This window comes from Euprymna scolopes, chromosome 27 (assembly GCF_053919585.1).
Source record: "Euprymna scolopes isolate OS-2025 chromosome 27, ASM5391958v1, whole genome shotgun sequence".
NCBI lineage: Eukaryota > Metazoa > Mollusca > Cephalopoda > Sepiida > Sepiolidae > Euprymna > Euprymna scolopes.
Window position 1 is genome coordinate 83,072,957 of NC_136508.1, and position 14,989 is coordinate 83,087,945.

At 27.1% G+C, this 14,989-nt stretch overlaps 1 protein-coding gene across 4 annotated transcripts in view; it reads left to right on the top strand.

Annotated features, from left to right (window-relative positions):
- Positions 1 to 14,989, top strand: part of LOC145248945 (ras guanyl-releasing protein 3-like) — a 258,134-nt gene that overhangs the window by 193,945 nt on the left and 49,200 nt on the right. For all 4 annotated transcript variants that reach the window (XM_080110745.1, XM_080110744.1, XM_080110742.1 and 1 more), the window contains one exon: positions 13,168 to 13,299. In XM_080110745.1, the coding sequence (XP_079966871.1) occupies positions 13,168 to 13,299 (132 nt within the window). The remainder of the gene's footprint in view (positions 1 to 13,167; positions 13,300 to 14,989) is intronic.

Sequence of the window (14,989 nt, forward strand, 5' to 3'; positions counted from 1 at the left end):
AATTGCCACTTTGGTGTAGGGGGCTACTATCAGGGGCAACAACTATTGGGGTACTATGTAGGGATTTGGGCAGCAAGATGTCGGTTCACGTTACACTTGAACTTCTGCACGTCAGTACTGTTGGGGAAGCAGGGACTTGGAATGGAATTCCAGAGTCTAGCGGTTCTGTGGAAGAAACTATTGGAGTAAAAAGATCTTTTACATCTAGGGATCTCTACAGTGTGGGGGTGGGATTTAGCAGCCTGTCGGTTTTTTTGAGGGTGCTCACATCATGGAGGCACAAGTGATTGCAGTTCGTCAGAACATTCACCACTAAAATGCTTGTAGAAAAGGCAGAGGGATGCAATATTTCGACGATGGGACAGAGGCTGAAGCTTAGATGCTAATTCAGGGCCAATATATATATATTGTATTTATTTATATCTATTACTTCTTATATTTATATATTTTTGCATGTTTATATGATGGCATATGCATACATATATTGTATACTTATATTTTATTTATACTGTATATTTGTAAATGCAAACTGAAGGGTTCATTGCATGTTTTGTGTTTAGTTTATAAATATGTTAGATGCAGAAAAAATTATATACACCATCCTAGATATTTCTTGAATTTTGAAATGAAAATTGGTTTCAAAGTCAAAGAATTTCTAAAAGACAATCATATCATATCACATTCTCCTTTGCTATGTTACCTTTTATGAAGTTGTTGTGTTCGTCATTTCAGAAGCTTGTATTGAATTATTTATTTTATTAGCTTGTATCGAATTATTTATTTTATTAGGTTGTATTGAATCATTTATTTTATTAGTTTGTATTGAATCATTTATTTTATTAGTTTGTATTGAATTATTTATTTTATTAGTTTGTATTGAATTATTTATTTTATTAGCATGTATTGAATCATTTATTTTATTAGTTTGTATTGAATTATTTATTTTATTAGCTTGTATTGAATTATTTTATTAGCTTGTATCGAATTATTTATTTTATAAGCTTGTATCGAATTATTTATTTTATTAGCTTGTATTGAATTATTTATTTTATTAGCTTGTATTGAATCATTTATTTTATTAGTTTGTATTGAATCATTTATTTTATTAGCTTGTATCGAATTATTTATTTTATTAGTTTGTATTGAATCATTTATTTTATTAGTTTGTATTGAATTATTTATTTTATTAGTTTGTATTGAATCATTTATTTTATTAGTTTGTATTGAATCATTTATTTTATTAGCTTGTATTGAATTATTTATTTTATTAGTTTGTATCGAATTATTTATTTTATTAGTTTGTATCGAATTATTTATTTTATTAGCTTGTATCGAATTATTTATTTTATTAGCTTGTATCGAATTATTTATTTTATTAGCTTGTATCGAATTATTTATTTTATTAGTTTGTATTGAATTATTTATTTTATTAGCTTGTATTGAATTATTTATTTTATTAGTTTGTATTGAATCATTTATTTTATTAGTTTGTATCGAATTATTTATTTTATTAGTTTGTATCGAATTATTTATTTTATTAGCTTGTATCGAATTATTTATTTTATTAGCTTGTATCGAATTATTTATTTTATTAGTTTGTATTGAATTATTTATTTTATTAGCTTGTATTGAATTATTTATTTTATTAGTTTGTATTGAATCATTTATTTTATTAGTTTGTATCGAATTATTTATTTTATTAGTTTGTATCGAATTATTTATTTTATTAGCTTGTATCGAATTATTTATTTTATTAGTTTGTATCGAATTATTTATTTTATTAGCTTGTATCGAATTATTTATTTTATTAGCTTGTATCGAATTATTTATTTTATTAGCTTGTATTGAATTATTTATTTTATTAGCTTGTATCGAATTATTTATTTTATTAGTTTGTATCGAATTATTTATTTTATTAGTTTGTATTGAATTATTTATTTTATTAGTTTGTATCGAATTATTTATTTTATTAGTTTGTATTGAATTATTTATTTTATTAGTTTGTATTGAATTATTTATTTTATTAGTTTGTATTGAATCATTTATTTTATTAGCTTGTATTGAATTTATTTTATTAGCTTGTATTGAATTATTTATTTTATTAGCTTGTATTGAATCATTTATTTTATTAGTTTGTATTGAATTATTTATTTTATTAGCTTGTGTTGAATCATTTATTTTATTAGCTTGTATTGAATTATTTATTTTATTAGCTTGTATTGAATCATTTATTTTATTAGTTTGTGTTGAATCATTTATTTTATTAGTTTGTATTGAATTATTTATTTTATTAGTTTGTATTGAATTTATTTTATTAGCTTGTATTGAATCATTAATTTAATTAGTTTGTATTGAATTATTTATTTTATTAGTTTGTATTGAATCATTTATTTTATTAGCTTGTATTGAATCATTTATTTTATTAGCTTGTATTGAATCATTTATTTTATTAGTTTGTATTGAATCATTTATTTTATTAGTTTGTATTGAATCATTTATTTTATTAGTTTGTATTGAATCATTTATTTTATTAGTTTGTATTGAATTATTTATTTTATTAGTTTGTATTGAATCATTTATTTTATTAGCTTGTATTGAATCATTTATTTTATTAGTTTGTATTGAATCATTTATTTTATTAGTTTGTATTGAATCATTTATTTTATTAGTTTGTATTGAATCATTTATTTTATTAGTTTGTATTGAATCATTTATTTTATTAGTTTGTATTGAATCATTTATTTTATTAGTTTGTATGTAATCATTTATTTTATTAGTTTGTATTGAATCATTTATTTTATTAGTTTGTATTGAATCATTTATTTTATTAGTTTGTATTGAATCATTTATTTTATTAGTTTGTATTGAATCATTTATTTTATTAGCTTGTATTGAATCATTTATTTTATTAGCTTGTATTGAATCATTTATTTTATTAGTTTGTATTGAATTATTTATTTTATTAGTTTGTATTGAATTTATTTTATTAGTTTGTATTGAATTATTTATTTTATTAGTTTGTATTGAATCATTTATTTTATTAGTTTGTATTGAATCATTTATTTTATTAGTTTGTATTGAATTATTTATTTTATTAGTTTGTATTGAATTATTTATTTTATTAGTTTGTATTGAATCATTTATTTTATTAGTTTGTATTGAATCATTTATTTTATTAGTTTGTATTGAATCATTTATTTTATTAGCTTGTATTGAATCATTTATTTTATTAGCTTGTATTGAATCATTTATTTTATTAGCTTGTATTGAATTATTTATTTTATTAGTTTGTATTGAATTTATTTTATTAGCTTGTATTGAATCATTTATTAGTTTGTATTGAATCATTTATTTTATTAGCTTGTATTGAATCATTTATTTTATTAGTTTGTATTGAATCATTTATTTTATTAGTTTGTATTGAATCATTTATTTTATTAGTTTGTATTGAATTATTTATTTTATTATTTTGTATTGAAACATTTATTTTATTAGCTTGTATTGAATCATTTATTTTATTAGTTTGTATTGAATTATTTATTTTATTAGTTTGTATTGAATTATTTATTTTATTAGTTTGTATTGAATCATTTATTTTATTAGTTTGTATTGAATTATTTATTTTATTAGCTTGTATTGAATCATTTATTTTATTAGTTTGTATTGAATCATTTATTTTATTAGCTTGTATTGAATCATTTATTTTATTAGTTTGTATTGAATTATTTATTTTATTATTTTGTATTGAAACATTTATTTTATTAGCTTGTATTGAATCATTTATTTTATTAGTTTGTATTGAATCATTTATTTTATTAGTTTGTATTGAATTATTTATTTTATTAGTTTGTATTGAATTATTTATTTTATTAGCTTGTATTGAATCATTTCTTTTATTAGTTTGTATTGAATTATTTATTTTATTAGTTTGTATTGAATTATTTATTTTATTAGCTTGTATTGAATCATTTATTTTATTAGTTTGTATTGAATCATTTATTTTATTAGCTTGTATTGAATTATTTATTTTATTAGTTTGTATTGAATCATTTATTTTATTAGCTTGTATTGAATCATTTATTTTATTAGTTTGTATTGAATTATTTATTTTATTAGTCTGTATTGAATCATTTATTTTATTAGTTTGTATTGAATCATTTATTTTATTAGTTTGTATTGAATCATTTATTTTATTAGTTTGTATTGAATCATTTATTTTATTAGCTTGTATTGAATCATTTATTTTATTAGCTTGTATTGAATCATTTATTTTATTAGCTTGTATTGAATCATTTATTTTATTAGTTTGTATTGAATCATTTTATTAGTTTGTATTGAATTATTTATTTTATTAGTTTGTATTGAATTATTTATTTTATTAGTTTGTATTGAATTATTTATTTTATTAGTTTGTATTGAATTATTTATTTTATTAGTTTGTATTGAATTATTTATTTTATTAGTTTGTATTGAATCATTTATTTTGGTAGTTTGTATTGAATTATTGATTTTATTAGGCTGTGTTGAATTATTTATTTTATTAGGCTGTGTTGAATTATTTATGTTATTAGGCTGTGTTGAATTATTTATTTTATTAGGCTGTGTTGAATTATTTATTTTATTAGTTTGTATTGAATTATTTATTTTATTAGGCTGTGTTGAATTATTTATTTTATTAGTTTGTATTGAATTATTTATTTTATTAGGCTGTGTTGAATTATTTATTGTATTAGTTTGTATTGAATTATTTATTTTATTAGGCTGTGTTGAATTATTTATTTTATTAGTTTGTATTGAATTATTTATTTTATTAGTTTGTATTGAATTATTTATTTTATTAGTTTGTATTGAATTATTTATTTTATTAGCTTGTATTGAATTATTTATTTTATTAGTTTGTATTGAATCATTTATTTTATTAGTTTGTATTGAATCATTTATTTTATTAGTTTGTATTGAATTATTTATTTTATTAGTTTGCATTGAATTATTTATTTTATTAGTTTGTATTGAATCATTTATTTTATTAGTTTGTATTGAATTATTTATTTTATTAGGCTGTGTTGAATTATTTATTTTATTAGGCTGTGTTGAGTTATTTATTTTATTAGGCTGTGTTGAATCATTTATTTTATTAGTTTGTATTGAATTATTTATTTTATTAGGTTGTATTGAATTATTTATTTTCTTAGGTTGTATTGAATTATTTATTTTATTAGCTTGTATTGAATTATTTATTTTATTAGCTTGTATTGAATTATTTATTTTATTAGGTTGTGTTGAATTATTTATTTTATTAGGTTGTGTTGAATTATTTATTTTCTTAGGTTGTATTGAATTATTTATTTTCTTAGGTTGTATTGAATTATTTATTTTATTAGCTTGTATTGAATTTTTTTTTTTATTAGGTTGTATTGAATTATTTATTTTATTAGGTTGTATTGAATTATTTATTTTATTAGGTTGTGTTGAATTATTTATTTTATTAGGCTGTGTTGAATTATTTATTTTACTAGTTTGTATTGAATTATTTATTTTATTAGTTTGCATTGAATTATTTATTTTATTAGTTTATATTGAATTATTTATTTTATTAGTTTGTATTGAATCATTTATTTTATTAGCTTGTATTGAATCGTTTATTTTATTAGTTTGTATTGAATTATGTATTTTATTAGGCTGTGTTGAATTATTTATTTTATTAGGCTGTGTTGAATTATTTATTTTATTAGGCTGTGTTGAATTATTTATTTTATTAGGCTGTGTTGAATTATTTATTTTATTAGGCTGTGTTGAATTATTTATTTTATTAGGCTGTGTTGAATTATTTATTTTATTAGGCTGTGTTGAATTATTTATTTTATTAGGCTGTGTTGAATCATTTATTTTATTAGTTTGTATTGAATTATTTATTTTATTAGGTTGTATTGAGTTATTTATTTTATTAGGTTGTATTGAATTATTTATTTTCTTAGGTTGTATTGAATTATTTATTTTATTAGCTTGTATTGAATTATTTATTTTATTAGCTTGTATTGAATTATTTATTTTATTAGTTTGTATTGAATTATTTATTTTATTAGCTTGTATTGAATTATTTATTTTATTAGCTTGTATTGAATTATTTATTTTATTAGCTTGTATTGAATTATTTATTTTATTAGGTTGTATTGAATTATTTATTTTATTAGGTTGTGGTGTAATTATTTATTTTATTAGGTTGTGCCCTAAAAGCATCCAAACCCTAAAATCTTTTCATTTTAAAACAGAAACGCCTTTTGTAGAAAGCTATGGTCTGCTTGATTCTGCTGTTGCTGGCATTAGTTTCTTCCATTCTTTTTAGAATCAGATACTCACAGGATGGACCACGTGCAGGTTGGCAACATCCATAGTGAAAGTGATTTTATGGGGAAACTGTCAGGTTTTGAACACAGCATGCAGAGTTGTCCGCACTTGGGATTCTATTCATCATCCCCCCCCCCACACACACTTTTTAGTTTTATTTTTATCCATTTTATTTAATAAAAACACTTTGCTACGACTCCTTCACTTTGGAATTCTTTCCTTGCGGTTTCCTAAATCGTACCAATATCCAGAAATTTAAATGTAATGTGAACAAACTTCTTTCTGTCCAACTCCCCACCCAGGTACCTCCACTATAAATTTGACCCTTATCATAGACTAGCGGGGGTTACCCGGCGTTGCCCGGGTGTTTGGAGGTGTGTGTGGTTTTGGGTAAATCAAAACGCCGGAGGGGAGGGGGGGGTTAAAAATTTTTTAAAGTTTTAGTAGGTAAATATGAGGATCGAACCTGAACCCTTGAGGCAAAGTTGGAAATTAAAGTGAAAAAAAAAATGTGACGTTAACCATTGGGCCACCGCAAAATACTAACAGAAACACGTTTGAATTTATTTATTTAAGTATTAAAAACAAAATTGACATGTGTCCGCAATAAAAGTTAACTCTGCTGCTTCTATTTGGCCTCATTAATGAGGTCAAATAGAAGTCACGGAGTTGCTGCGGGGCAGATTTTGGGTTTGTTTGCCAAACTTTGACTGGCATTTTCCCCAAGATGTTGGGGAGGGGGAAACCAGCTCCCCATTGTCCAGATTGAATAGCAATTGTCTGATATAAGGAGTTTGGCCCCACATTGATCAAAGCTGATTGCTTCTGGACGTTTCCCAGTGCGATTGCCAGGAACAGTGTGTGTATTTATTTGCTCCCCCACCGAGCAAATTAGGCACAAGGCCGATTTTTAATGTGAGGAGTGAAGGGGAAATGGGGACCAACTCTCCGGGGAGTAGGGGAGCTGGATAGTGACAATTGGTATGAAGGGTTGCCCCTACATTAACCAAGGTTTTATATGTGAGGTTGCCCCCACATATGGTCTTTGCTTGCAGTATCTGCCGGAACAGATACTACACTTTGATCTTGTTTATATATTTTATTGAGAAAGAAAAAATTGAACATAAAAAACGTACAAAAAATTCAATTCAACAAAATTAGGCACAAGGCCCTACAAGAAATTGGGAGGGGGAGGGTACAGGGTCTTTTTGACTATGTAACAGATGAGACTTTGAAGTCTTACTCTTGACTGGCAACATTTACCAAAATACCTCAATCACTCTGTGGATCCTAATCTAACTAATAACCCCAGCGTTCAATGCAAAATTTAACTATGTACAATTTGTATATTCATTTCTGTATGTTGTGTGTGCATTTTTTTTTTTTTTTTTTTTTTTTTTTTTTTTGTGTGTATGTGTGAGAAAATAAAGTTCGATTTCATTAGAAAGAGTTCTTGAATTAATTGGCATAAAATGTTCGTGGAGTGGGAAAAAACTAATGAAAATGTTCATTTCAAAAATAAGGAAAAAACTACTAATGTGTTGTTAGTAAGACCCCCCTGTACTATTCTATGTGGCTAGATCCCCCACTGTTTTCCGGGGAACCGAAAACAAGCAGAGCATCCCTAATGGGGTTTGGGGAAGTCGCCTTAATGGAGGTGGGAGAAAATAAAGCAACGGATGGAGGGGGTAGGAAGGTGACCTCTGAGTAGGGGGATGACCGGGGGCATCCGAGCCACAGAGGGCCGGGGACAGTGCCGGTATTTATTTGCTTCCCCACTGAGCAAATTAGGCACAAGGCCGTTTGAATTAGTTTCGCTTTTTATACGAAAAAGCTGAACGAACACAAGACAGGCTGAAATAGCAATAATTTTGTAAAAATCGATGTAAATAAATCTAGAGGCAACCCGCATTCCCAAATCCTAGATATTATTATCTAGGGGGTATATAAACAGTTCTAAGCGATAGTACCCCCCCCCCGGGAGTGCTGGCGAAAAAAGGCCTTTGCGAGACATAAGCTTCAGTGCCACTATGATTTGTATAAGGGGAACATGATTTTAAAAAAATTGTTTTAAATATAAAAAAAATTGATTTCCAAAACAAAGACAACTAATTCTGGGATGCTGAATTCAGGTGGAGTTTCCACTGTTCATTTCCAATGGTTTGGATATAGATGAAAGTACATATATAAATATTGATGCCCTACACCCCCTCCCTCTAAAAAAAACTTACTTTTGATTAGTAGAAAGAAATGACCCATTAAATTATCACCCCATTAGCCTCCTCCCTCTTTTCATCAAAATATTTGAGTTCATAATTAATCAAGCTCTAGTCCACCACGTCACAACTGCTAAACTTTTCTCCGACCAACATTATGGGTTTAGGCAAGCCCGTTCTACTGCAGATATCCTAACTGTAATCTCTGAACATATATACCATGCACTGGATAAAGCAGGGGAGGCTAGGGTAGTAGCCCTAGATATATCTAAGGCTTTTGACAGGGTATGGCATGATGGTCTTATGAAAATAAGATCCTATGGTATTACTGGGTGATTACTTAACATAATTAAATCCTTCTTAAATAAGAGGAGAATCCAGCTTGTCCGCGATAGTTGTATGTCAAAACAATATGATATAAATGGGGGTGGACCTCAGGCGTCGATCATTGGACCTTTATTATTCCTGATGTTCAGAAATTACCTCCCCGATAAAATTGTCTCTGAGATGGATATATTTGCTGATGACACCATCGTCTATAACATACATCAGGGGAAAGTGAATGAACACATATCCAAGACAATCGTGGAAACCCTAGAGGAAGACCTCCAATCTGTAGTTAAATGGAGACAAAAATGAATGGTCACATTCAATGCTGCCAAGACTAGGCTCGTTTCCTTTAAGAATTACAAGAAACCTTCTCAACCACTTAGAGCCATGGCTAATGACACATTACCTGAAAGTACTTCGTTCAAACTCCTCTGCTTAACATTCACAAGGAACTGGGACATAGAGGGCATTGCCAAGGCTGCTGCAAAGAAGGTCAAATCTCTCTCTCTCTACCATGCTAGAAAGTTACTTACGCTTGAGAGTATGCTGTACCTCTACAGGACCACCATTCGCCCATGTGTGGAGTATTGTTGCCTTATTTGGGCTAGTGCATCTACTACTAGTTTTTCCCTTTTAGACAGGGTTCAAAAGAGTCGCCAACCTAATAGGTCCCACACTATCAGCTAGGCCTCAATTGCTGTCCCATCAACGAAATGTTGCATCCCTCTGCCTGAAGTTCAGGTGTAATGTAAATAGACATCTTGCTGCTCAACTCCCTACATAGTATCCCTGAAAATTATATCCCAGATAGTAGCCCCTTACATCAAAATGGTACTGTGCCTCGTTTGGAGTACAAATGCAATTTTAAAAAAAAGAAAAAAAGCTGCATGTGTATACAAATATTATGTATCAGATTCATCTTCTATGATATAAATCTCACCTGTCTGTTTAAACGTATGTATGTATGCCTTCCTAAAACTTTCGACAGAAGTGATGGATTTTCACGAGATCAGTATCGTTTTGAAGCTCGACTCTTCGGACGACAAATATAAAAAAAATTGGCTAAAAGCATTATATTATTTCTATAGAGACGGGTCGCTTTTTTCGCCAATATTTTCGAAGGTCATCCCCTTTTTTCGATTGACTAGCCTTAATTTAAACATTCGTTATTTCTGGTTTAGCGATGGGTGCAATAGCAAAGACCTCACTTTTTTTTTCTATGTTCTTTTCCTCCTTCGCAGTACGAAGCCTGCCTGCCTACTACCATTTTTTTTTTTTTTTTGCTCAACACACACCACCTAATACCCGGGCAACGCCGGGCACCCAGAATGTATAAAAAGTTAGAATGTGGACAAACCACAAAATATAAAGGACAAAATCAACGACACATCAGAAGACTAATATTTTGTTTAATAACAGAAACTTTTTCAAAGTGAATTGCGATAATATTTTGATATCATTTGTACACGAAATAAATGTTTTAATTATTATTAAAAAATAATTTGATGTAAAATTCTATTTAAAAAATGGGAAAATTATTAAATTATATTTTCAATTAAAACGAAAAGTTTGTATTATTTGGATTCTTCAGACTACTTTTCTCATCTTCAGTGTTCTTCTCACAATGTTTTGGTCGATGTAACCATCGACCTTCTTCAGGTGTATCTTTCCGTACTCAAATCTTTCTGTTAAACTTGGCAATCTGCACAAAATTCTGAATTTTCAACCTCCAAAAGAGTTTAAAGTACAACTAGCTTTACCAAGTGCTTTATTTGTTGCATGGAGGTTCAATCTTCAGTGCAGGCAATACTCAAAATACAATTGTGAATTACTTAGGACTTCTACCCGTTCATGACTGACATAAATCAGAGCATCTTACCCCTGTGAATTAAATAAAGGGTTCTGTTCAAAGTTTTGTGCAGATTCCCAAGTTTGACAGAAAGATTACCAAGTTTGACACGATACACCTGAAGAAGGTTGGATGTTACATCGACTGAAACATTGTAAAAATAACACTCAAGATGAGAACAGTAGTCTGAATAATTCAAATACAAATATCATTCCTCACCTCAAAAATTAAGAAACAAAAAAATGAAAAGAATTCGTCAAAATTGTATTAAATTATGAATGTTGTTTAAAATCAAAAGTAATTAAATGTTGTATAATCTGAAACTTTAATTTTACTTTTTAAAAATTGACTTAAATAAAGCAAAAAAAATTGATGTTCAAAAATGAATATTTTATTTTATTAATTTTTATTAATTATTTATTATTACAATGGAACTAAAGTTCTCAATTTTTTTATGAAACATTTAAATTTTTTTATGAACCAAAAACATTCATTTGATTTGAATTTGGAGCAAAATTTGTATCAGGATTTCATAGCATTGAGTAGCATACGCTAAATTAATATCTTCATATCAATTCTCACACTACGATTGCACAAAGCCCAATCAATGAAATTTCACATATTTCCAAAATTCATCATCTCATAAAAAAGTTAATATATTCCTGATGCAAATGAAATTTGAACCATTGATATTAAACATGAATTAAGCAATATTATTTACATTTTTTTTTCTTTTTTCTTGGACCATTTAATGAAGGAAAGTGGAACCTATGCTCCAAAGTTTAAACCTTTTTCAAGAATCCAAATCATTGAATAAATTTTAATCAAAATTCTTATGAGGATTCTAGGCATAAGAACTATAAATAGTTAAATTAAATCAAAACAATACACATTAGACAGCTTGAATTAAGCAAGTTCCAATCTTTTCTGAAGATCTTAAGGGTCTAATGGATTTTTTCTAGAACCTAAGCTATTTAATGAATTTTGATCAAAATTTGGTTATGATTTCTAGACATAAGGTTTATTAGTCTGAACTGTATATATCTTAATTTTAATATTTCAAAGACATAAGTGGTGTAAAACTGTTCTTCATAAGGTTAATTGTAAAATATTAGAAAATAAAAAAATGCTGTTTTAATCTTATTAAATGATTAAAATCAATCTTTTTGTGATGTAACCAAACTCCTGTTTAAAATTTGCAGACTTTTTAATGGTTTTAATCATTTAATAAGATATTTCATAATATTTTTTTGTTTTTTTTAATATTTTCAATTTTTTTGTTTTCTAATATTTTCAAATCTTACAAAATATTTTCAAAGATGTGACCAAACTCCTATTTAAAATTTGTGCCAAACCACACACATACCTATTAACTTCAGACTTACAACAATCGTCAACAATGCTAGACATATTTTTTTTCCATGAGAGGCTGATCCCTCGTTGTTAATGACTAGAAAAATGAAGAGAAAAAAACCTAAAAAACCAACAATGTTCTTTGAAAAATATCTGACAAAATTTTGAAAAATTATTTGAATTATTTGATATTTCATAACAGTTGTTAGTTTTCTAATATTTTCATATTACTCTTACAATATGTTTTCAAGGATGTGACCAAACTCCTATTTATAATAGCTTATGTATATGTTCAGTATTTTACTTGAATGCATTAGTAAAGCTTAATAGTAGTATGGAAATATTTGCCTGATGATTTCCTCCTGGAATGAAATAAGGACATTTCTGTCTAGCGTACTTGCTATAAATAGATTAGATATACATACTGCTAATATTTCATGTATCTACATAAAATTTTATGTCTCTATTTTAAGTATTTACTTCAACAGAGCTCAATATGCGAGCAGAGCTATGTAATAAGCCTGATGAATCCTCACGAGGATGAAACTTTGAAAATTGTGTGTATGTTTTTTTTTTTTTTTTTTTTTTTTTTTTATATATATAGTGATCACCACTAATCAAGGTTCGGAAGCCACTCAGGGATAAGGGTTATTGCAAGTACATTACGTTAGTGTGGAGATTTGATGAAGTGTTTACTTAAGGGGGCGGTTCATTAGGAATTTGTTAACATTGGACTTGAAGACATCCAAGTTGTAGTCCGGTGGGAAGCAGGCAGACGAAACAGAGTTCCACAGGCGTGCAGTTCTAAGAAAGAAGCTTTGTTCATGGAATCCGTGTTTTGATTTAGGCACAGATATAGAGTGGGGGGCAATTTTTCACAGTGGATTCAGCTAGATGGGTGTTTTTCGTGAAAGATTGGCGCATGTATTTTGAGAGATTCCTACTTAAATATCTGTGATTTATTCTTTGAAAAATGTTTTTTAAATAAGTTGATTGAATGACTGTTATTTTTCTATTTTTGCAGAATCATTATTTTAAAATGTAACATTTTCCATCTAACTTTTACTGTTTTAGGTTTTGGATTCGAACGTTTCCCTTCCATTTTGATCTTGACAAACGATTAAAAAGTTTTGTTGAAAGATTTGGTCGAATACTTGAAACTGAAGGAAACACAAATTTTTCAGAACTTATTGATCTCTCAAAAGTGTAAGTATTACAATTTTAGTCCTGACGAATGTAAGTATTACAAATATAGACCTAACGAATGTAAGTATTACAATTATAGACCTGACAAATGTAAGTATTACAATTATAGACCTGACGAATGTAAGTATTACAATTATAGACCTGACAAATGTAAGTATTACAATTATAGACCTGACAAATGTAAGTATTACAATTATAGACCTGACGAATGTAAGTATTACAATTATAGACCTGACAAATGTAAGTATTACAATTATAGACCTGACAAATGTAAGTATTACGATTATAGACCTAACGAATGTAAGTATTACAATTATAGACCTGACGAATGTAAGTATTACAATTATAGACCTGACAAATGTAAGTATTACAATTATAGACCTGACAAGTGTAAGTATTACAATTATAGACCTGACAAATGTAAGTATTACAATTATAGACCTGACAAATGTAAGTATTACGATTATAGACCTGACGAATGCAAGTATTACAATTATAGACCTGACAAATGTAAGTATTACAATTATAGACCTGACAAATGTAAGTATTACAATTATAGACCTGACAAATGTAAGTATTACAATTATAGACCTGACAAATGTAAATATTACGATTATAGACCTAACGAATGTAAGTATTACGATTATAAACCTGACGAATGTGAATATTATAATTATAAACCTGACGAATGTATATATTGCGATTATAAACCTGACGAATGTATATATTGCGATTATAAACCTGACGAATGTAAATATTACGATTATAAACCTGACGAATGTAAATATTACGATTATAAACCTGACGAATGTAAATATTACGATTATAAACCTGACGAATGTAAATATTACGATTATAAACCTGACGAATGTAAATATTGCGATTATAAACCTGACGAATGTAAATATTGCGATTATAAACCTGACGAATGTAAATATTGCGATTATAAACCTGACGAATGTAAATATTGCGATTATAAACCTGACGAATGTAAATATTGCGATTATAAACCTGACGAATGTAAATATTGCGATTATAAACCTGACGAATGTAAATATTGCGATTATAAACCTGACGAATGTAAATATTGCGATTATAAACCTGACGAATGTAAATATTGCGATTATAAACCTGACGAATGTAAATATTGCGATTATAAACCTGACGAATGTAAATATTGCGATTATAAACCTGACGAATGTAAATATTGCGATTATAAACCTGACGAATGTAAATATTACGATTATAAACCTGACGAATGTAAATATTACGATTATAAACCTGACGAATGTAAATATTACGATTATAAACCTGACGAATGTAAATATTACGATTATAAACCTGACGAATGTATATATTACGATTATAAACCTGACGAATGTATATATTACGATTATAAACCTGACAAGTTATTATGATTTTAGACCTAAGACATGTAAAATTCAATAATTCAGAGAATAATTATCTGGTGTTAAAAAAGCTAACTAAAAAGATATGTACAAAGTAAAGCAAAATTGATTTAATAATAATAAAATTTATGAAAATATGTATTAATGAACACATAATTATCATCATGAGATTCGTTAAAACATCTGTTTTACATGGTGACATATGTGGACAGTTTTTAGAAATTGAAAATGATCTATCTCTAGCCATCTTTATCCTTCTTTTTTTTTTTAAATCTATCCTT